Consider the following 21,882-nt stretch of genomic DNA (forward strand, 5'->3'; position numbering starts at 1 on the left):
AGAGGATGAGGTTGCACCCATTTCACTGAAACATCTTTGGTAACGGCCTGTAGTACTGGCAAGGGTTGACATCTTGTGCTTCTGGATGCTTCGAGGAATCAAATGGGCATGGCTTAAAAAGTCAGTACCAATGCCTGGCACTCATTGCCCATGACAGTCTTAAGCCAGGAAATTTTCCTTTTCACTGTCAGGTTAGAAACTGTGACCAGTTCTCCTGGGTCACCTCGGTTATGTGATCTGATAGCAAATACCAAGGGTGGTCACAGGAGCTCATCTAATGAGGCCTGCACTGGAAAACTCTGATCTTTCAAGCAGAGATTACAAGAGTAAAGGGGTTCACATGGGAAAAGTCATTGTATAAATTACTTGAGAATTATGGTTAGAAGTATCTTGATAACAAAGCAAACAACAGAGCATCTTGGAGAGAGGTATTAAACACTAAAACCAGATCTGTTGATCTCAAATGATAGAAATGTTATGAAGGCTTTTGTTTTGTGGCTAACTGTACACTAAATAAAGTACCAGGTTCATCACAGAAAAACAGCAATGAGCTGCTGGTAGTAAGGGCACATCCTAAATGCAGGGATTTTTCTAAAGATACACATATGTGCATTTTTGTCCTATAGAGTTTAATCAAAGGATTTGCATGTTTGTTTTAGTTTCCAAATATAAAATTGTTTGGGGACAGTTTTACTTATTTTTACTTTGTTTGGAAAAGTAAATAATGCAGGAGGTAGAGAAAGTGCATGGGAACGGGAGCTGGACTTGATTTGAATTTGAAAAAGAAAGTGACAGATTTAGGATCAGTATCCTCTTTAAGCAAAGCACAAATAGGAAAGAAACAGCCTGAAGCAGTAAAAAGCAAATAATGTTTCTAGTAATTAACATTGCCTTCTGTAAAGATGCATCAATCATAAATTATCTCGAGCAATCATGTATGATATGATAATACAAATAAGAAATTTTGTTTCCATGTATTCTTTATTTCTTTATTTATTTTTGTTGTTGAGCTCTGTTTCAAGCATTAAGAATTTTCTTTTCTTCTGGAAAAGAAAAAATCATGTTAAAAAGTTGTGAGGGTCCAGAAGCTGGGGATTTAAGGAAAGCACCATATGTCAAGAGAATGATGGTAAAGCATAAAGCTAAAAACACTGGCAGTGCTTGTATGTGGTGTTAAACTGGGGTTACTTTTAAATACAGAGAGGTTTGCATTATATCGTAATTCAAAGGATCAATGAGTAGTTTATTTAAAGTACATGATATTAAGAACAAAAACAAAGAAAACTGTTTATTCTCTGTCGCTGTGGTTCTGATTTCTCTCATTTTGTGTTTATACCATGTAGCACCTAATTGACACTGCAGGGGAGAGAAAGTGCAATCTGGCCCAAATTTTCAAATATGCTCAGCACCCAGTGGACCAAACTCTTTTAATTATCTGTCTGTATATTTGAGAACATCCTGTGTTTGAAACAGAACGTTCCTTAAGTAGCATGATTTCTTGCTCCGTTTCCCTCGCTGTGTTTTTATCCTCTCAGTTTCACAACATGAGACTGTTTCGCCCCTGTGATTTTGGAAGGACACTGCTAGAAAGCAGCAAGCCTTGCTCTACTCTGTGTTGGTTCAGACATGTCAGCATTGCGTAGGCTTGTTCCTGACCCCCACAGAAGAATCAGACCCTGGGAGTTCAGACACATACTGTAAAAAGGTTAATGGCTAATACTGCCAGAAAGTTTATGGCTGAACTTCTAGGGGCTCTCATCAACGCTCCGTCTTTAATCAAATGCCACGGCACAAAGAGGGAGGGGAGGGAAGAAAGCATTGTCTCTTCTCAGTGGGGCCTCTCTGGTTTTCCTCTTCCAACCTTACCCAAGCTGAACACACAGAAAGTTGGGGGGTTGAGCTGGCAAGCAAGTGGAAAGTTGATAGGGGCAAGGAAGGAGGGAGTAAATAACCTGAAGCTATCGGCTGTGATGCCAGAGGTGGCTTGCTGATTCCGGCCACTAACAGATGTGGACAGGTGAACCTTTACACCAAATCAATCATCATATTTATTCTAATTGTATCGTAATAGTCCCCCAGGAGCTCAGTTCAAATGAGCTTGACATTATTAAAATTTTAATGCCCAGTTTTCATAGCTGAATGAATATTTAAAGGGTATGTCCCAGACTTAAGTTATGATGATGAAGAAATTAATGGAATGTCTTGTTTAATGCTTTGGTACATGTTGATGCAAAAAAAAAATGTGGTTGTTCAGAGAGAAAAAGAAAGAAAGGCAATGTTTGGGCATAATTAGACAGAGGAGGAAAGCATCAGCAATGCATTAGTATCAGACATCACTCTTGTTAGATAGCTCTCAGCGGAGAGGAAATATTTATCATTCGGGAGGGGGAAAGCAGGGTGCGGTCAGAAACCAGAAGAGAAGCAGCACCACATGAATGACAGATCAGAAACAAATCCCTGGGAGTCTCCAACCACATCCCTGCATGGTGGAATGAGATTGCTAGCCTTTGCTGGCTGGAACAGGCACAGAAAATCACCTTTGTTGCCCAACCAGGGTGTTTGTTTATTGTAAGTACCCAGATCAACTTTGAAGGATAGCATAATTAATCAGCGATACTCATCAGTCTCATAATTATGTTATGGATAATTGTCAAAACATGGGACCAGATGATACCAGTTATACATCAATGGGGGTGAGGGAAAGCTCCTCTCAAGTGGGAGGGTCTGATTCCGGATGGGCTGAGATGAGCACAGGGGATCACATCGGCTCTGAGGACTGGGAATCTGGAAAGGTCGTAGTTTTGTGTTAGGGTTTTTTTTTTTGTCTTTTTTTTTTTTTTTTTAAAACATTAATCTTTCAATGCTTTTCCCAATTTGGGAAATGTTTGGGGAGCTAAGGATTTTTGTTTTCTCTTCTTTTTGAAAGCCATACTGGTATTTGCAAGGTTTCTGTTTGTGCCTATTCACTCATTCATTCACTATTAGGAACAAACAGAGGGCTGACTTGGGTGTTTGAATGGGTTTAAAATCCCCTTCCAATATGCATTTCATAGCTGTGAAAGAGGACTGAAGCATAAGTTAATGCTCTAAACCCTTCCACAGAAGATTTTCGTTAAAGGGGCAGTGTCAAGATTAAGATAATCTTAGTCTTTCTCTGAGTCTTTTCTTGTTTTTGATGTTGTTGGGTTTTTTTTGTTTGTTTGTTTTTATTATTATTATTTATTTTATTTTTTATTATTTGTGATTTTCCTTCAGGAACTGCAGCCCTGATCCAGCATGCAGCTAAGTTTTATCTTTAGGCAAGGTTTTCACACATCTGATTCAAGGTGTGATTTCAAATCAGTTTAGACAAACCAGAGGAGAAGGTGGTGTGGCTGCTGGTTTTTTTTGTTTGGTTGGTTGGGGTTTTTTTTGGGGGGGAGGTTGTGGTGGGTTTTTTTGGTCGATTGATTGGTTTTGTGTATTTGTTTTGTTTTGTTTTGCTTTTGCTTGAACAGGACTTATTTCAGGTTATCTTAAAATAATTAGACTACATTTGTTCATTGATAGAACCAAGAGTGCAGCCATGCCACCGGTATCACAATAGGGACATGCCAGGAGAAGGAAGCCCCCATGTTCAGAAATGTTTCACAGCCTCCTACTTGGGACAGGTTTAGGTCTGGTCCGCCTGGGATGTGGGACTGAGGTCATGGACTGCTATCTGATATCCTGTGGCAAGCTTAACCCATGGAAGAATTTAAATCTTGGGGAAAGGGAAATTTGAGTATAAGGAAGAGCACAAACACTCTTGAAAGCAGGACCAGTATACTGGCTCAAATTGGAGTTATTCCAGTACCAAGGAAAACCCTGCTTGCAGCATTAACCCGGTGATGCTCTCTTTCAACTCCCAAGGAGACTGTGCTTGAAGTCAGGCCTAAAGGCTACCTGCACATCTACATCAGTGAGACTGCCTTTATTTTATGAATCTGTCAGTGGGTGAAAGCAGATAGTTAATTTACACTGCTTACTCAGTTGTTTGTTAAATGGCACTGCCGTGGAAAGAATTTCTCCATGGGCAAAAGGGCTGGCTGTGGTTCTTATCTTTGTGGCCAGGCATACAAAACCACGAGCACAGAAGGTCTAATCTGCTTGGATGGATGGTGGCCAAGCTCCTTTTGAACTCAAAGCACTGAAGTCAATGGGAGCTTGGCCCTTCCTAAAGTCTGCAAAGGCAAGCCAAGCAACCATTAGTGGCAAAGGAAGCATTTGGGTCTTGCTTCAGAAGAAGACATAAAGCTTAGAGAATGAAGAGAACAGCAGGGAAGTGCCAACAGCCAGAGGTCATGGGCTCAGGATAAAGAAAAGACGAGAACAGATGTTCATCACTAAGTGAGGGGGCAGGGGTTAAGTCTATAATGCCTTGAGTAGTACATCTGTCTCTCTGGCTTGCTTGCCTGTCCCACTGAAATCCACAGCGAAGAGGCCTCTGGCCTCTGTGGAGAGCACCCAACATACAGAAAATCGTGACATGCCCTGTATGCAGACAATACCCCATTCTTTCCCCTTATCTGTGCTTCCTCAGCAAGGCAGCTCCTGAGCACCCTCCAGGCTATGCCTCTGCCTGAATGAGCACCAGCTGCAGGCAGTGCTGGGGAGCCTCATTGCTGACCGACACAGAGAGCATCTGTGAGCCAGCTCACATAAAAGGTCTGTGAGCACACTGTAAACGAGGCGGTTCAGGCACTGATAACCACACACCTGCAAACACCTGAGCTGAGCACGCATTGCAAAGCAGATCTAGGACCCTCAGCACTTATTGATATCTCTCATTTAAGTTCTACGTGACCACCTATGTGCTGTTATTTGTGAGTCATGCTGGCTAGTTTAAGGCTATCTTGGTTATATCTATATGGGCTACTTTCTTATATGTGGATTATGCTGCTGCTCTGCCCTGAAAGAGCTGGGATCACAATATCTAGGCTAAAAGAGAATGTGGTGGCTCTGCTAAATGCATGCAGAGTTGGCTAATAGAAAATGCCAGGGACAGAAAAGAACCATTTTAGATAAAAGGTCGTTTGGGCACATTTTAAAATTGGATGTAAATTATCTTGAAATAAACTCAAGTGGGAAATTAGAAGAAGAGAGGTGACAATATGGGAAAGCTTATTCCTGTTGGTATTAGGGAAGATGAGAGGTAAGGACAGCAAAATACTTGGTTTTATTTCAGAATGTGATGTGTTTATGAACAGAATTTCATATTGTGATTGCTTGTGGTAGCAGCGGAGAACTAGATTTAATGAGCAGTGTCCATTCTAGACTTATACCTCTGCTGTCAGGATCCTCAGACAAACAGGCCCTAATATATATAGCTTAGCATCACCACTGGGCCAACCCTTGGACACTTTGTATGCCTGGGTATGCTCACTACTCACTGAATGCCTAGGGATATCTCACATATGCAAGCAGCCTTAAACTACAGACACGAAGCTAAAAGTGTCTCCCAGTTGCAACATGTCATTGTGCATGGGGCTGTGACTAGAAGTCAACATCTACGAGGCCCTCTTCTTTCCAAGGAAAGGTCAACTGCACAAGCACCTGGCAAGAACCATGAGTATAAACATGTACCTGTCTGGATGATCAGGACAGCAGTACCTTAGGGCACACCGTGTGTGTGGTGACACAGGCTAGCTGGTGAAAGTAGACCTATCTAGTGACATTTTTACTGTGTGACTGCCCAGAGATCTAAGGGGATCTCCTGCTTGTGTTTTTCATGTGCAAATTTGCATATGAAAGAGTATTTATAAATACTTAAAAAAAAAAAAAAAAAGCAGTGCTTTCTCTGGCTTTGGGAAATAAGACTGTTGTTTTAAGCACCCTGTGTTTTGTTCCTCTTAACTCTCCTCAAGCCTGCTGAGCACTGGGTGTCCCCACAAAACACTGAGATCACAGAACCACGGAATGGTTTGTGTTTGAATGGACCTTAAAGACCATCTAATTCCACCCCCCTGCCATGGGCAGGGACACCTCCCACCAGACCAGGTTGCCCAAAGCCCCATCCAGCCTGGCCCTGAACTTTTCCAGGGATGGAGCATCCACAGCTTTTCTGAGCAATCTGTTCTAGTCCCTCACCACCTTCACAGTAAATAATTTCTTCCTAATATTCTAATCTAAACTTACCCCTTTTTAGTTTAAAACCATTACTCCTTGTCCTATCACTCCACTCCCTGATAAAGAGATCCATCAACCCCTCTGGCCTTCCCCAGTTCATTTAAATACAGAGACACTGTGATGTAGAGCACCACACGCTCAGCATCCCAAGAATGAACTAAAGAATCTCTGGAATTGGCAAGTCTTAATTTTGTTACTAACAGGATCAGCAGTTTCTTCACACTCCAGCCTAAACTGTTTTGCAGGGGGGAAGTTTTGGATTTGAAGCCATAGGCTCTGCACATGAACGTGAACTGAACTTAAGCCCCCTCTAGGTTCATCTATATACACGAGACAAGTGGAAAGATGAATCGATAGTTAGATGGATGGTTCATAATGTGTTTTATATGATATATAGAAAATACTCGGAGTGTGGGGATGGCCAGTAGCAATCATTCTCGGGGGTAGGCACCAGAGCATTGACTGATTTGTAAAGGTCAGACCCTTCAAGATATTTTTTTCATACCTCATACATTCCCATTTCAGATCTTCTCATCTATTTGTGTGCATGTCTATGACACGCATCTAGTCAGGCCAGGAAGAGGGTAGTAGGGAGGAATTAAGAGTCTGCTAGCCAGATAAGGTTTGGGATAGAGTCATTTCAGATGCAATTCATTACTGGTGAGTGCTTCCCACAAGTCAGGCCAATGTGATTTTTTTCACCAAACTTTCTAAAGCATTTCCTTTCCCTGCTTTTTCATTAATCCAACACTGTATCAATTTGTGCTGCCCACACAAAAGTATGCTTAACGTGTAATCACATGGCAATTCATGCAACCACAGCACTTACCTCTGGTCCCACAGGAGTAGGTTTTTGCTGTATGCTATATAGCTGCAGTATACAGATACAGAAAGTTGTCTGTGTAGCTAACCCATGTTGAAACAGCTTTCCTGATTCTGTAATGTTTATGGAAATTTCCCTGAGCTGAGGACCTGGGCCCTGAGTTTATTTTTTTTCTTCAGAGAGGAGATTGCATTGGATTCACTCTCATGGCTATCTAGTTTAGATCACTGTAATTCAATTATGTCACTCAGAATCAGGTACAGAGTGATTTACTTGAACTTTGCAATTACACACACACAATTCAATTGTAGGTGATTTTCTTGGCCTTTCTAACTTTGACACTAATATACTTTGCATTTCCTTAGGGCCTTCAATCACAGTAGATTTTGCTCAATGCTTTAAAAGTTATGACCCACTCTTAAAACACATTCATGCCAATACCTTTACTCACACAAGTAGCTGTGTTTATCTAAGTAGGATTACTGTTGTGTACATGGCAGGCCCCCAGAGGCTCAGCAGAGATGGTAAAAGGAAATTCCTTTTGGTATTTTGGGGGACGATTTTGAACAGAAAGAACTTTCCCTCTGAAGCAATAAGGAATAGTCATATTTTCTGGAAATTTCAGGTCAGTTATTAAACTGTCCATGTGTCCAGTTAACATCATGAGATCAAGAAATACATGGCATCTTGAAGAAGCAAGATGTTTGAGGATGGGATTAGGATCTCGATACACAGATGCAGTAATGCCCAATACACATTTGCTAAGACCTGCTAGGTCCTATCAACATTCCATCCTCTGCTATCAGGTCACAGCAGTGTTTGATCATCGATTTAGAGGGCTGATGTCTGAACAATACCCAACAGTGTAGAACATGGTCGGGCAAGAAGAGTTTGTTATTTGCCATTTTGTCTGCCTATGTGATTCAGGCATGGAAATTACAGAACATTGTTTGTTAACACCAACATTTAGAACCATTTTTTCATCAGCCACCTTCATGGTACATTAGGGTGTCTTTCTCTTCATTTTATGGAAGAGAAAGCTGAGAAAGAGACATAAAATGATATGACCAAATTCATCCAGAAGACTGATGTAGAGCTGGAAGCAGCCCTTGTCAGAGGTTAACAGCCCAACTTTCAAGACTATTCCAGCCTGACTCTTTGGGAACTTCAGTAAACATGGACAACAGAATACGTTTCCTAACAGTTTTTGATGCAAAGCCTTAATCATACCCCTTGATCTTTTGTCAGGGAATATTCAAATTTCTTAAGCCCTGTAAGTAAGGGAGGAAAGACTATTATTACATAAATGATCAATGTAGTCATCTTCTATGGTCTTATACATTATACAGCCTTTAGTTTTTTGTTTGTTTTTTTAATATATTATTATTATTATTATTATTTTGACTCCTGAAGTGACTTAATCCTTTAGCACAGCCAGCAGATTATCTCCAACAGTGCTTGCTTCTGCCTTGGACATCATCTTCCTAACCATTAGTGGCATTTCAATGATCTTCAGCAGTCCCCTCCTCACTTTTTCTTCCTGTCTCTGTACTCATTTGAAAGTATTCAAGGCAAGTCTCCACCCTTAGTGTTTTCTCTTCATCTTCTTGTTTTTAACTCTATGCTTGTCCATTCTCAAGCCTGGTAGAGCCTTAGTCCTGTCTAGAAACCCCATGTACATTAGTTAGTAATGAAAAAGTGAGACAAGAAAGGAAAGGATAGTAAGAGCAGTGAGAGTAAGAAAGATGGAGACAATGAGAAATCATCTCTCTCTGTTTTCTACTCTTCTTCCCCAGGTGATCCTTCTACCTTCTAAATTAATATCAAAGCCAAGGGGAGCAGAAAAAGGTTGGTGGGGGAGAAAATGACAACCTTAGGAAAAAAAAAAAATCCTGATACAGAAAAACGTCTGTCCCCTGTCTAATTCCTGCAGTGGCCTGTAGCTGATGGTGCTGAGAAAAATACAGCAGCAAGCTCTGACATTTCATTTCTGCAGAGAATTGAAAAAGGGCTTGCTGTAATTCATCGCTTCTTGTAACTCAAACCCTTTTTGACAGGAGTACCTGCGCTGTCTTTTAACAGTGGCACCACGGTGGCTGTAATTGGACATGAAAAATGATGTCGCACTTCTACTCGCGGAGAGGATTGGGGTGGGGGTAGATGGGGCAAGTGGCAAGTTGATGTGGGAGGTTGACATTTAGCATTAGTTGAATGGGTTGGTTTTAGGCAAAAGGAGGGAAAAGCCAAAATGAAGTGTAATGAGTAGAGTGATTTTGTCCAAGGTGTGCAAATGCAATAGTAAAGGTGGTTTTTAGCAGAGATGAAGGGACAAAGGATGAAAAGATAATGAGCAATGTGATGCATCTGTAATTCTGACTCCTCCATCAACCCAATCACTTATGGCATTTGTGGAGAAAAGACCTGCAGCACCCTGTCCTGCAGTAGGGTGGATTCACACCTGTAATGTTAACCAGTGCCCATAGTTCCCAAATACAGACTGGGAATCAGAGTCACAGAGGTTGCCTGAGGCCACACTGGAAACATAGCACAGATGTGAATAAAACTGATTTTCCACAGCTGCTTGGCACCTCTCATATGGAACCAGAAACCAAATTACATTTTCTGGCTCTTACCTAAACCTCTTTATGCCTCAGTGGTCCTCAGCACACCTCTGTCTTGGCAATGATGTTGAGTGAGGCCCTTCCACATACTGTGGTCAACCTGGAGTTGGCATCATGCATAGGGATAAACATATTGTCCTGGCTTACAATGGTTTTATGACTATTAAGCATTCTGGTACCATAATGCTGTGAATCTAATAAACACTCCAAATAGGTGTTCGCAGTAGATATAGAGAATTAACATTTTTAGTCAGGCCATAAAGGTTAAGAGAGAGGCTAAAGAGGAGATAAACTCATTCTGGGTTAACTGATGATAAAACACTGTGCCTCTTTCACTGTGACAGCTCAGCAGGGATAATCTAGAATGAGGAACCATGATCCTATTTCAAAGGAGAGCACAAAGAGCATCTGTGGGCAGAGGAAAGGAGGACCATTGCAACAAACAGAAGTGTAATTATTCCTAGAGGAGAGCCTTCCAGAGTTCATCGGGTCCATCTGTCAGTTAAATGCTGGATCAGCCTACCTAGTTTTTTTCTTGTGATGCCAAATCTCTTTTAAAAATTTTTATGATAGGAATCACTAAAAGCTCACAACCATATCTGTAGTTCCTGTGGTCCCTTGTGGCTGCCCATGGTATTAATCAGATTTGCTGATTGGGATTGTTATTAACACCTTTCTGTTTTCCTCAGATCTGAGGTTTCTTCTTCTTCTTGGCCTAGCTAGGGCTCTTATGATTGCTACTACAAGTTCCTAGAGAAAGCTTCGAGTAAGAGACATCATTCTTGACTGTATTGACAGCTATTGGCACATGCATTTCATGACACTGGAGGCATTTGAAGTTGGGAAGAGAAGTTTCATCAATATCTGCCTTGGATTTCCTGAGATACTAGTAAAATGTAACGCAAATCCCCTATATACACAGCCAAACCCAGCAGGTACTAGGTGTTTGGATACCAGCCTAAGTTGTGCTTCATGTAGCGGGGTGAATGTAAAGCACATGATGGATCCTTCACAAAGTCTGGAGAAACTGAGCTTTAGACACTGAGGCACGGTGTTTTTAAGGCTGTATGTGCTGACTCTCTCAAAAGCAACTGTACCAGTTCTGGGTTTGAGTTCTCACAAAACTGAGAAGAGGTATCCTCACTAAGTGGCACTGCCCATATACAGTGTAATGACGTGAGCTCTTCCCTCAGAAGGCATTTGAAAAAAGTAATTTGGGGTCACCATCCTTTCTAGTTTAGGGCAAAGATGGCATTACACAACCTTATTTACTCCCAACATTTTCCTCCTGTGAGCCCAACTGAGTGATGTAGGACTACTTCTTTCTCCTATCACACTTTCAGGGTCCACCAAGGCATGACAGATATTAAAGATATCCATACCATTTTTTGTCAAAACACTATTCAGGGGACTGTGCTTTGGAGTAAAAAAAAAATGATTTATTTGCATTAAAATTATGGCAGTTCTCATGTGAAGAATAAGCAGAGAGCTTGAATCTCTGAAATCCCTTCTTTCCAGGCAGGTGCTTCCCCAGACTGGGGAAGGTACCTCTTTCTGCCATTTTATTTCCCCACTTAGCCTTTTTCTGCTGCCCATGCCAGCTGCTTGCTCCCAAAGTGTCTGTGTAAGGAAAGGGAAAGAAAAAAAAAAAAAGAAAAGTTCCGTAGATGGAGAGCAGAAACTTAATTATTTTCCTCTCAATGTTTCTCCCTATAATTGGTGTCTTTCATGTCAAGATGATATCAATTTGTATTATGGGCTCCGTGCATGCAGCACTTTCTCTTTGGTTTATAAAGAAATTGTCAAGTGTATAAATCATAGTGTACATTAAATTACACTAGCCTTTACTTATTAATTTCTTCAGATTTTTCTTCATCTGTTGGATACCCATTCCCTCCCTCTGTTTTTCCTTTTCACAGAGATTCTCTGCTTCTCCTCCCTCGTGCCCCAATCTCAAAAAATAAGTTACCCAAATATTATCTCCTCTCATTTTGCTTAAGGGCCTGATGGTCTTCTCTGCCTTTTGCAAACTGACCACATCCAACTCTTCACAAGTAGGAAGAGCTATTTCCATTTCTTCTAAAGGTTGGATCCAAAGTTTACTTGAGTTCAGAGGTGATTTTTATGTCTGTTAGCATACCTCTTATAAATTCTTAGCTCATGTGACTGTTTCTCCTGATTACCTGACATGCAAGTTCTGCCTGTTCTGGCGTAAGCAGCAGGGACCTCCTCCCACCTCTGAAGTTGGATTAGCCATGTATCCACATAGGGAACTTGTACATAGACCACAAGTTCAGCTGTAAGGGGTTAACAGCTCTGGAGTCAGATCTTGGTACATGGATGGTGTCAACACCAACCTGCTGTAAACACAAACCAGTTACAATGGAGGAAATCAGAGCACAGAGACAGAGAAGGTGTTTTCTGCTTTATTATCCTGTGTATGAGGACTAAGAAGTGGCTCATCTCACCTAACTCCACCCTTCCTGCATAGACTACCTTCATGATCAGTGGAGAGGAACAGGCACTGCAGAGAACTATTCATCACATTCATCTCAGACACCAGTCTGAGGAGTGGCTTAATATCACACTTTTTAGGCATTTTTACTTATCTGACATAAATCACCCTCCTTGCCTATGTTTAACAGATCTTTAAATGTCTATAGCAGCTAGCTACTCACATGTGGTTACAGGAGAGCTATGGCAGGCTGTCTGTCCTGCTGATGCCAAATACATTGCCTCCAGCCCTGCTAGTATCTTATGATACATGTGTGTGAACGACAGATCTTTACAGTTGCAGAAGCAGGGTCTGATACAAGGTTTATCCAGTACCGGAATCTTTGTTGGTTTTAGCACTTAAAATGTCTGGAGTTTTTTAGAGGGTACAGGCATGCAAGAGAGCAGAAATTGCTCAGTAGTGTCTGGAGCCGTTGATCCTTCTTTTTCCGAGAGTGAATCTAACTGTAGTCAGTTTATGGCTAAGTACATTTTCCTCTCGAGACAACAATGCAGCAGGATCGGCTATGCTCTCCATCATCTTAACCTACTTGTCAGCCACTTTGATAACTTTTTATTACTAAATATGTGTGCAGAGCAATTAGAATAAATCTAAATGATTATGAACTACTTTCAAAAAAAAAAAAAAAAAAAAAAAAAAAAAAGGAAATTAGGAAAAAAAGAACAAACCTAACAGCTTTGCTTGCTGCCCAACTGCAATTAGCCACAAATAAGGGAGGGGCAGAATCGCCCCTACTGTTCTCCAAGGTAATGGAAACACTGGAGGAGAAGCATTGAGATGCTAGAAAATGAGTAATAAAATATTTAGATAATAAATAGTAGTACTAACTAGGTACAGGACATGACAACTAAAAAGCTTGCATGTCATTCACTGCAAAACCAAAAGATATAGGATTAATTTTTCCAATGTTTTCTAGAGAAAAGACAGTGATTCAAATCTATACCTGTATGTGACTGGCAAGAATCAGGAATAAAATTTATAATCCCTGCATCTGCAAGCCAAACCCTGACCCCAGTACAAAGCTTCAGCAGGCCTGTGGCTCTTGGCCCTAAGTGTCTGAGAGCACAGGGGTGGCTATGGTCAATGACTTTTGCAGGAAAGACATGGAAGGCAACTCTGAGCACCTTTGCACTCTCCTTCAGGCAGAGTGCAAAGTTGCTCATACTTTACTCTGTAAAGTATGCATATTCAATTTAACCCCCATCTGCCTCTTATTTATTTATTTGTTTATTTATGAGGTGGGGGAGGCATCCTGTAACGCGTACCAGCCAATTTTTGATCTGTCTTTGTTGGGAAGATTCCCATTGCCATCTGAATTCCTTGTGATGTCTGTTTCAGCTTGCACTTTCAGTAGCTGACAAATCTAAGGATAGTTTCAATCCACTCAGTGGTGGTCACACAGGAAATATATTTTGAGTAGTTCATCTCCATAGTGTTTGTATTGCTTTAAGTGACATGGAGGAAGGGCAGGGAGAGGTTTTCAGAAGAAAACCTCATCTGGTTGTGATCCAATCTACATGCCCACCTGTTAACAGGAGGGGAGTATTCTCACTCTGCGCATCAGACACCTATGTTGTGTTAGGTACCACCAGTTGAGATGGTCATTGACATCTTCTGCCCTTTTCTCCTGGGACTGAGCAGCTCCAGGTGTAAGGGTATGTAGAAGGAGACCCTTCCTTTAAGGGTGGATGGATAAAGACCTTTTCCAAGGCAACAAGGGATAATCAGAAAGGGAGGCAGGATTCCAGCAGGCTTGTTGCATCCAGAACTTCTAAGTGGGGAGACAGTGACAAGAGACAAACCTCCCAGTCACACTAGTTGACAGGCTATCAAACTACAAGTCCACTTTGAGGAAGATTAGCGTTTGCAGCTGATAAGACATGAACTAGGGGGCCCAGACTGGGAGGGTGCAGAACAGCAGAGCCCTGTGCTTGGGGCCAGCTGCTGGGGGCCGAGCATCTGCATCTCCCCCAGCCTGGTGCATTCAGGGTGTGCGTGTGCACTCCCCAGCAAGCTTCAAGCCAAACTAGCTGGCTAGGAGGCAACCTATAAGGCAGGCAAGGGGCCCAGGGTCCGGCGGGAATGCTTGGCTGGCTATGTCTTTGTGTATGGGAGCCTGGTGTGGAAGTGCTGCTGGAGGCAGCCCTTGGCTGGGCAGTCTGTGTGACTGGCTATGTCAGCGTCCTGTGCATCTGTGTGTGTCCTTGTGTACCTGGGGTAGGTGCCCAGCTTTGCTACCAGCTGGGCCTGCAATGGGGAAAGTGGCAGCCACGTCTCCCAGCCTGGGCAGAAACCCCAGGGTCCCAGGCACCGGGCTGAGCCCCTGCAGCTGAGCAGGAGGCAGGCTGGGCCCAAGTGGCAGGAGGAGGCAACCACGCTCTGCACCTTGCCTGGCAGTGGGGACAGTGATGGTCCCCACTGCTTTTGTTACAGAGACAGAGCAACAGGGATAAGTCAGAGAACAGAAATTCTATTCACTGCACAATGGCAAGGTTTTTATATGTGCTTATGTTCTGATGTGAGAAAGGAAAAAGACATCTGAAAAATCAAAAGAGGGAGAGGTTTTGACTTGCATACTACACCCATCCTTCTCAAAAAAAAAATTCAACAGCCACCATTTCCATGACATGTGGACAAGCCTGATCTAAGTCTCATTCCCCTCGTATGACTCTGATAGACATGCAACTCACTATCCTATTGAGCCAATAGTCGAGGTGAAATTCACTTTTCCGTTTTCTTTTCACCATGACAATCTCAAGAAACCTTTGCAATTAAAGTTTCACTGAACCGTATGTTCTAACAAAGTACTACTGTTCTGACACAGCATTTCCAGAAGGAACTATTAGAAATTTAAAAAGTTACATTTAAAATTTCATGACCTGTGTGAAATGAGTCAGATCCCTCACCTGGAGTGATTCAGCAGAGCCCCTGTTAGGTAAATGGGGTGACACTGGTTCACCTCAGACCAAGAAGCTGCCCAAGCAGTCTGTGCTCTGTGGTCACTTCTTTGCTTACTAATTTCTTTTTCCCCTTCTCACGAAGTCTATTCTGATGCTAACTGTGATACATGTTAAAAAACAAAGCAAGCCTCTGTATAACAAGGTTTGATTCTATTGCTAAGTATTTGTCTCTCTTTGCTTTCTTTTACAGATGAACAGACCGATCCAGGTGAAACCAGCGGACAGCGAAAGCCGAGGAGGTAGTTGACTGCATTGCTTTCAGCCACAGTGCTAAGTATAATTGTTGTCTCTGGCTTCTCTCAGGCAATGTGCTGATCAATTAGTAACGTAATCACTGCCAAAGAAATTCCCTCTGCAGCAAAGATTCTCTTTATTAAATCTCCTTTACTTCGTCTCGCTTTCCTCATATTCAATTATTATTTGATTTTAAAAGGCAGGCAGGTGCCAGCGATTGCCTGGGAAACAAATAACTGCCTTGTTAAGAAGTGAAGCATCAGGCGCTGACTTAACAAAGTTTAACAGCAGTGACGGCAACATAGGTTTTTCAAACCTTTGTTTGGCCGAGTTGCAGAGGTGTTTAATTTCATTAGGATAAAGCAGATATTTTATGTTTTGTCTGACCATGTTGTTTCTGCTTGAACTGAAACAACTCTGTTTTTGTAAAAGTAAATTCTGAGGAGTTTTCTGCACCTGTATCAGCTTATGTGGATAAATCTGTTGTTGAAGCTGAAGACTTCTCTCAGTAGCAAGGAGTTATTCAGGATTTGCACAGGTGTAGCTGGAAACAGGATCTGGTCTTTTGCTTTTCCATGCTGCATGGTGGATTTGGAAGGCTTTGCTAAGTGACCACTGAGTGGATCACAAGTGACAAGGTGTTTTCTCTGAAAGGTTTTCTGACACAACTGATTTTGTGATACTTCAGCTGTAAGACGCTCAGTTATGCAGGACAGATTATCATTCTGTTTTCTTGTATCAGCACATTTCTATACATACATATATATATAATATATATATATACATGCATATATCTATATATATATATATATATATAATGACATGGTTCTTCTCTATCCATGTTTCTTTTAGTGGCAAAAATGGAGAGGCTTTTGTCCATATATGCAGTAAAAACACTAGTGCTTCTGTATCATATAAACATAGCAATAGATTTTGTCATTTATTAATGATCTGGCTCTGAAATGTATGAAAATTCTTTGATTTCCACCATGGACATAAACTCTTCCTCATTTATGTGACTGTTATCTTTGTGTTGGCATTAGTGGAAATCACCAGCACCAACTACTTAAAAGGAGCAAAACTCTCAGACAAAAGGCCCTGAAATTGTGCACTTTTTCAGTTGAAAGCTTTGGATTCCAGAGACTTTTACTGCATTAGTGTGGGGCTGAAACTCTCCAGTGACTCAAGTTATTGGAAGACTTTGTACGTAGCTCATAGTTAAAGGGCTGGTGTCACAGGGTGGTAAAACCAGCAGGCTGGCAGAGGCTCTGTAAGGAAGGTCTGTGGTGCCATGTAATTGCAGAACAAGGCAAAAGCTGAATGATGGAAAAATGCCAGAAAGCCCAGGGATAAATATGACGCATTTGGAGTCCCTGTAAAGTAAATTCAGGGGAATTCGTCCTGCAGTGTGCAGAAAGTGTTTGACAGGCTCTGTGATGGCAAGTTCTGCTAGGAAGGGCTCTAGCACACTTCTAACCTGCAACAAATGCATGACACATAACACAGCATCATCCAGTGGTTTTTAACAGAACAGGATCAATTTGCCCCCTTTTCCTTCCCCTCTGAAGATCTGGCTCCGTGTCTGGGTAGGCGTCAGTAAGCCATGGGCAGTTGTCAATGCAGATCTCCTAGGGGAAAAGGAAAAGGCTCAGCTGCCTGGGCAAATGCGGGGACATTATGCACATTCCAGTGGAGCTCGTGCCGACAGCGAGAGTGAAGGGAGGGCCTTTTGTCTATTTAATTAGACATACCAAAAAATAATAATTAGGCTGGCCAATTTGCTTAGTGCGCCTACAGGGTATGTAGCTCCCAATAACTCTTTTTTTTTTTTTTTTTTTTAAATGCAAATCACTAATAGAGAACACACGCCTGGCTTTCTGGGGAGGGTTTTCAAACTCTTGCTAAGAGCAGCTGCTTTAAGGAGGGGTGGTTTGAACCTCATAGGGCTTGGGTGGCAGTTTGATTCTGCATTATCCATCACACCAGTAGTTCCCTCTCCATTGTATTTTAGCTAATTATCTCCCCAACACACACAAACCTCATCTTTTCTCACCCACTCCGTTCCCGTATTGCTCCTGTCAGTAGTGATCATAATGCAGGGGCCAAGCGGGTGTGCTCATCATTGGTGTGAAAGACACGTTGTCCTAATTCCCCACTGACAGGCTGCTTGTGGGCTGGTGATGTTTCAGAACGGCATGACTCAAGGGCAACTATGGGAGAAAAGAACAATTGGCACCCAAGGGAGGCATTGCATGAAAACTTACGTTCTTCGCGAGCCCACCGGTTAAAGCAGACATGGCAAACAGAATGCTAAAAAGGAGGCTGTGTATCTTAGGAGCACATCAAAAGACTTCATTAGGGCTGCAAGATAAAGGTCAACTTCAACAACAAAGAAACTTAAGTTGTAACTTATTATACCCTGTCCGTGTATGGGGATGGGACACGAGGGAAGTGTGTGTGTGTGGGGGGGGGGGGGGGAGGAGGGGGGAGGTTTGGTAGATGAAGCGTCTCTTCTGCACAGCACAAGTGTACAGTCTGCTCAAAGCACTTGCTCTGAATATGCCCCTGTCTTTTGGCTCATGGGGAATTTTGGTGCCAGGCATTAAAGAGAGGATGTGGTGCTCTTTGAACCTGCAGTTTGCCAGGAGGCTGTTACTGGAAATAGTGAGTGGTGTTCCTGAGGAAGTGAGGTTTTGTTTTATACAAGGGCAAATATGTGCATTTTGCTGAAACTTGGATCCTTGACTTTCCCAGTCAGTTCTCCCCAAACCTCAACCTGATAGGAGTCTGGAATTTACTCCAACAACACCAAAACCAGAGATTCTGCTCTGCCTTTTTCTCCCTTTTTCTGCAGTCTGGGTTTCACTGGTCTTTAATCCATTCAGTGTCTTGATTCTCAGTTGAACCAAAAGTTGGTTTGTTGGTATTTAGTGTGTGTGAGCATGAATTTAGAGTATCGGGCCATCTAGATTTGGGGAAGAATTCGAAATGTTGCTTGGCACAAATATAACTGAACCCAACAAAATGGAAATACTGAGTGCCCATTATTAGTTTTGCTGTGTTTATTATTCTGTTTGTTAATCCCCATATTGGACTAGGAGCAAGACAAAGAATGCAATCCTTTTCAATAAAAACTGGCATTATTTACATTTGCCTAATCTCACAGGAACTAGAAATGAATGTATTTTCACTACATTTCTCCTGGGAAACATTCTAAATTAATGGGAAAATTTTGCATCTTGCATTCCTGCCTGTTTGTGCATGTGCAGATGCTCAACTGCAAAATGTTATATAGGAGTATTCCTTCTATCAAATGCTTCATGAGGCTTCAAATACCTCACAGGAAGGTCAGAGTCCTTTGACATTTTATAAAGACCTTAGCAATGATGGAATTAGTAGAACATGATAAAAAGGCAAAAATTCTCTATTTCATTCTGAAAAATCAGAATGTAACTCTAGCTTTATTGAGTGTATCTTAAAAACTTTCATTGGCTTTCGTGTTACCCAAATTTTAGTTTGACTTTATCGAAACTACTTTGCCATAGGTTAGGTTGTCCCATATATCCACATTACATTCTGGATATACCCAGACAAATCCCAGTTAAACTGATAGAGTTTTCATTTCATCATTTCTGTTGATTATTTCTCTTAGTTCTTTGTCTTGTGCTCAGCTCTAAAAATAGTCTGTAGCTATCAGTGACTTAAAGTTTTGCAAACTTAGGGAAAGATCTCAAGTCTGTTTTGTGGTTTGGGGCAAAAGTTTGGAGCCATTTCTTATTTTATCTGCAATATCTCTAGCTCTCACTAGACAACTCCTGCTGCAGCTGGCAGGGTTAACTTATGATAAACGCAGCCCCTAGGTCCCACTAGCTTGTTCTGGGAGTAACATTTTTTAAAAGGAAAGGACTCTCCTGCTACTCTAGTTGCACTCCGTTAGTGATGCTTAGATGCGCCATTGCCTCCACATTCCTCTCAAAGGACAGGGGAACGTCCATAAAGGAAGGCATGCAAAGGCGCACACAGTGTGCTACCCAGGCTCAGCGCTAACCTCTCTACCCAGAAACACTTCACAGTGGTTTCTGGGTCCTTATGTATTTTATGAAAGAGATACAGGTTCCTGGACTAAAGAAAATAAAAAAGCCAAAGTCCAAAGTGGTTTAGAGTTGAAAGGCTGCAGTGTCCTGCAGAGAGGGAGCTGAGGGATTTACAGGAGAGACTGCAGTTCATCACATCGCAGTGTTTTCTGAATGCAAGACTTCACAAATGTACAAAAACCTTTGTGTCTGTCTGTGCTTGCAAGAAAATTTGTTTGTGTATGTTTCAGGGAAGGCATGTGCAGTGCCTTTTTTTTTTGTCTTTTTTTTTTTTTTTTTTTGTCTGCTGTTTAGGGAACATGATAGCAGCTGCTGGAAGGTTTAGACTGTCATATTTCAATTGACTTGCATCATTTCTCTAGCCATTATTCAGTGTGCAGGCTCTGAAATTATCTGCTTGGTTATGGTTTATTTCAGCTTCAGAGCAAAATGCCCACTCACTTACAATAAGCAGCAAAACTGTGGTGCCTTGCTCATGCACTATGGTCTGTTTCTTTTTATTCCCTTCCGTCAGCTTAGCAATGATGGTGGGGCCGGAATGGCTTCTCCGCAGTTTCTAAGGCCTATTTTCCCTCTGGGGCAAAAGTCTGGATCTATTTCTTATTTCATCTTGGCATTTCTAACTCTCGCTAGATCTCTGCTGAAGCTGGCAGGGCTTATCTGTGACAAACACAGCCCTAGGTCTCACTAACTGTTCAGCATTTAGCTATTTTGCATTTAAATATTCAGAATTCTGCAGCTCGTGCTGATGGCTATGACCTCTCATGAAACTTCCTGTCCGGGTACTAGCCAGATCCCAGCCTGCTTAGCTGCTGAAAATAGGCAAGACTGGGTGTCGTCAGCTCAGTTTGGCTTTATGCTGCTATAACAAACCACATGGAATTATTTTCTTCTTGTCTGGAAGTGCTTTGCAAGGAATAGGTCTGGCTGCCCAGCAGGAAGGTGTGAAGAATAGAGTTAAGGATAAGTAAGGATATGGCATTCTTGGCAGAGCTCAGCATCTCCCCTCATGCACTGTTGGAGGTTAGGCTACTCCAGCGTATGAAAAGTCATGATGTCTGTGACTATGCACAGATCAGAGATGTACCTTTGTACATCTTATCTCTTTCTTATCTCTGAGCCATGCATCTTTCCTAGCATGCTGAGCTCCTTGGAAGGCATTATGCCAGCAGTTTCCCAGTTTGTATCATTGCTGGCCTTCCTTAAAAACTTCATATCCCAGAAGCTGGAAAGAAAGATGTCTTGCTTCCAAACGGTGGTCCATCCAGCCCACTTTTAGATGACCTTCCCAGCTGTTTCTACTCATCACATTTTCTTTCATGGTCTCCCCATCCATTCAGCATGAACAGGCAGACAGCACTGGCAAACGCTCCAGGTAGGTAATGTGGAGGAAAGATCCAAACTGATTTTCCCTGAACTCATGCTGAGGGCCTCCATTAACTCTGTCAACATCATCATGAGTCTAACAGTACTCTCACCCTCACTGTGTATAGCTCAGGTAACATGGTATTGCACAAAGAGGGACTTGAGAAGATTACGCACTGTACATGCCAGACTTTGCTAAGACCATGGCACTTCCCAGGATAAGATAACTGGTTGGACAGTAGCAGCTCTGGCTTCAAATGGTTTTTAAGGTTTGGATTCAAGATCTCTGGACAAGTCATTTGCCACATCCTCGCCATATTTCCCTTCCTTTCCCTCAGTGCCCACAGAAGTTTAAAAAGCTTCTTTATCTTCCCTTGCAAATTGAAAGGAGATTTTTAACTCCATGTCACACTGTACTTCTAGATCTCATTTTCTCATACACCTCCTCTTCCTGAGATTTGTCCAAAATATGTTTAATCATCTGTTTTCCACCTTTCTTGAAGGATGAATTAAAAACAAACAAAAAAAAAATAAAATGATAATTAAAAAAAAATATCCAAATATCTTCTCTGTATTAATTGCATGTTCAAGATTAAACAGCTCACTGGTGCTTAGTTGCATTAACTCCATGTTAAGGAAAAAGAGAAGGAAAAAATATTTTAAATTAATCTATAATAATAATAATAATATATTATTATATCTATAATAATAATAATATTATAAATAATCCACTGTGAGGGGAGATGAGTTCATGAGTCCAAAGGAAAAAGCAAAAGCTAGAGCCTATTGAAAAGACGTTAATATCATTCTGGGAGGCAGCCTTCTTGTCTTAGAGGCTGGGGAAGAGTCAGGACCCCCAGAAAGCCTCAGCACAGCATCATAGACAGTGTGGACACTTGAGGAATGGCCGTCAGAGGTGCTGTAGTATTAGGAGGGAGAGATTTTGATGCCTTAGAGAGCATTCGCCTACCTGATCATCTATTCAAGGGCTGGGGAAGAAACTAGGCGTAGGACCGCAAGGGCCACCTTGGGTGTCCCACAGTTTTGCGTATCACTCTGGTGTCTTCTGGCCTGTATTTCCTGACTTTCTTCCAGTGTGAACAGAGATTCTCTGATTCCAGAA

The 21,882-nt window shown here is 41.9% G+C and overlaps 1 protein-coding gene across 21 annotated transcripts in view; it reads left to right on the forward strand.

Moving 5' to 3' along the window:
* CELF4 (CUGBP Elav-like family member 4) overlaps positions 1-21,882 on the forward strand; it is a 703,890-nt gene that overhangs the window by 383,742 nt on the left and 298,266 nt on the right. For all 21 annotated transcript variants that reach the window (XR_014687072.1, XR_014687073.1, XR_014687074.1 and 18 more), the window contains exon 3: positions 15,257-15,305. Coding sequence is in view for 16 of the 21 variants with exons in the window: in XM_084503539.1 (XP_084359665.1) it covers positions 15,257-15,305 (49 nt within the window). In the remaining 5 variants the exon portion in view is untranslated. The remainder of the gene's footprint in view (positions 1-15,256; positions 15,306-21,882) is intronic.

Source organism: Aythya ferina (assembly GCF_964211825.1).
Source record: "Aythya ferina genome assembly, chromosome: Z".
Classification (NCBI taxonomy): domain Eukaryota; kingdom Metazoa; phylum Chordata; class Aves; order Anseriformes; family Anatidae; genus Aythya; species Aythya ferina.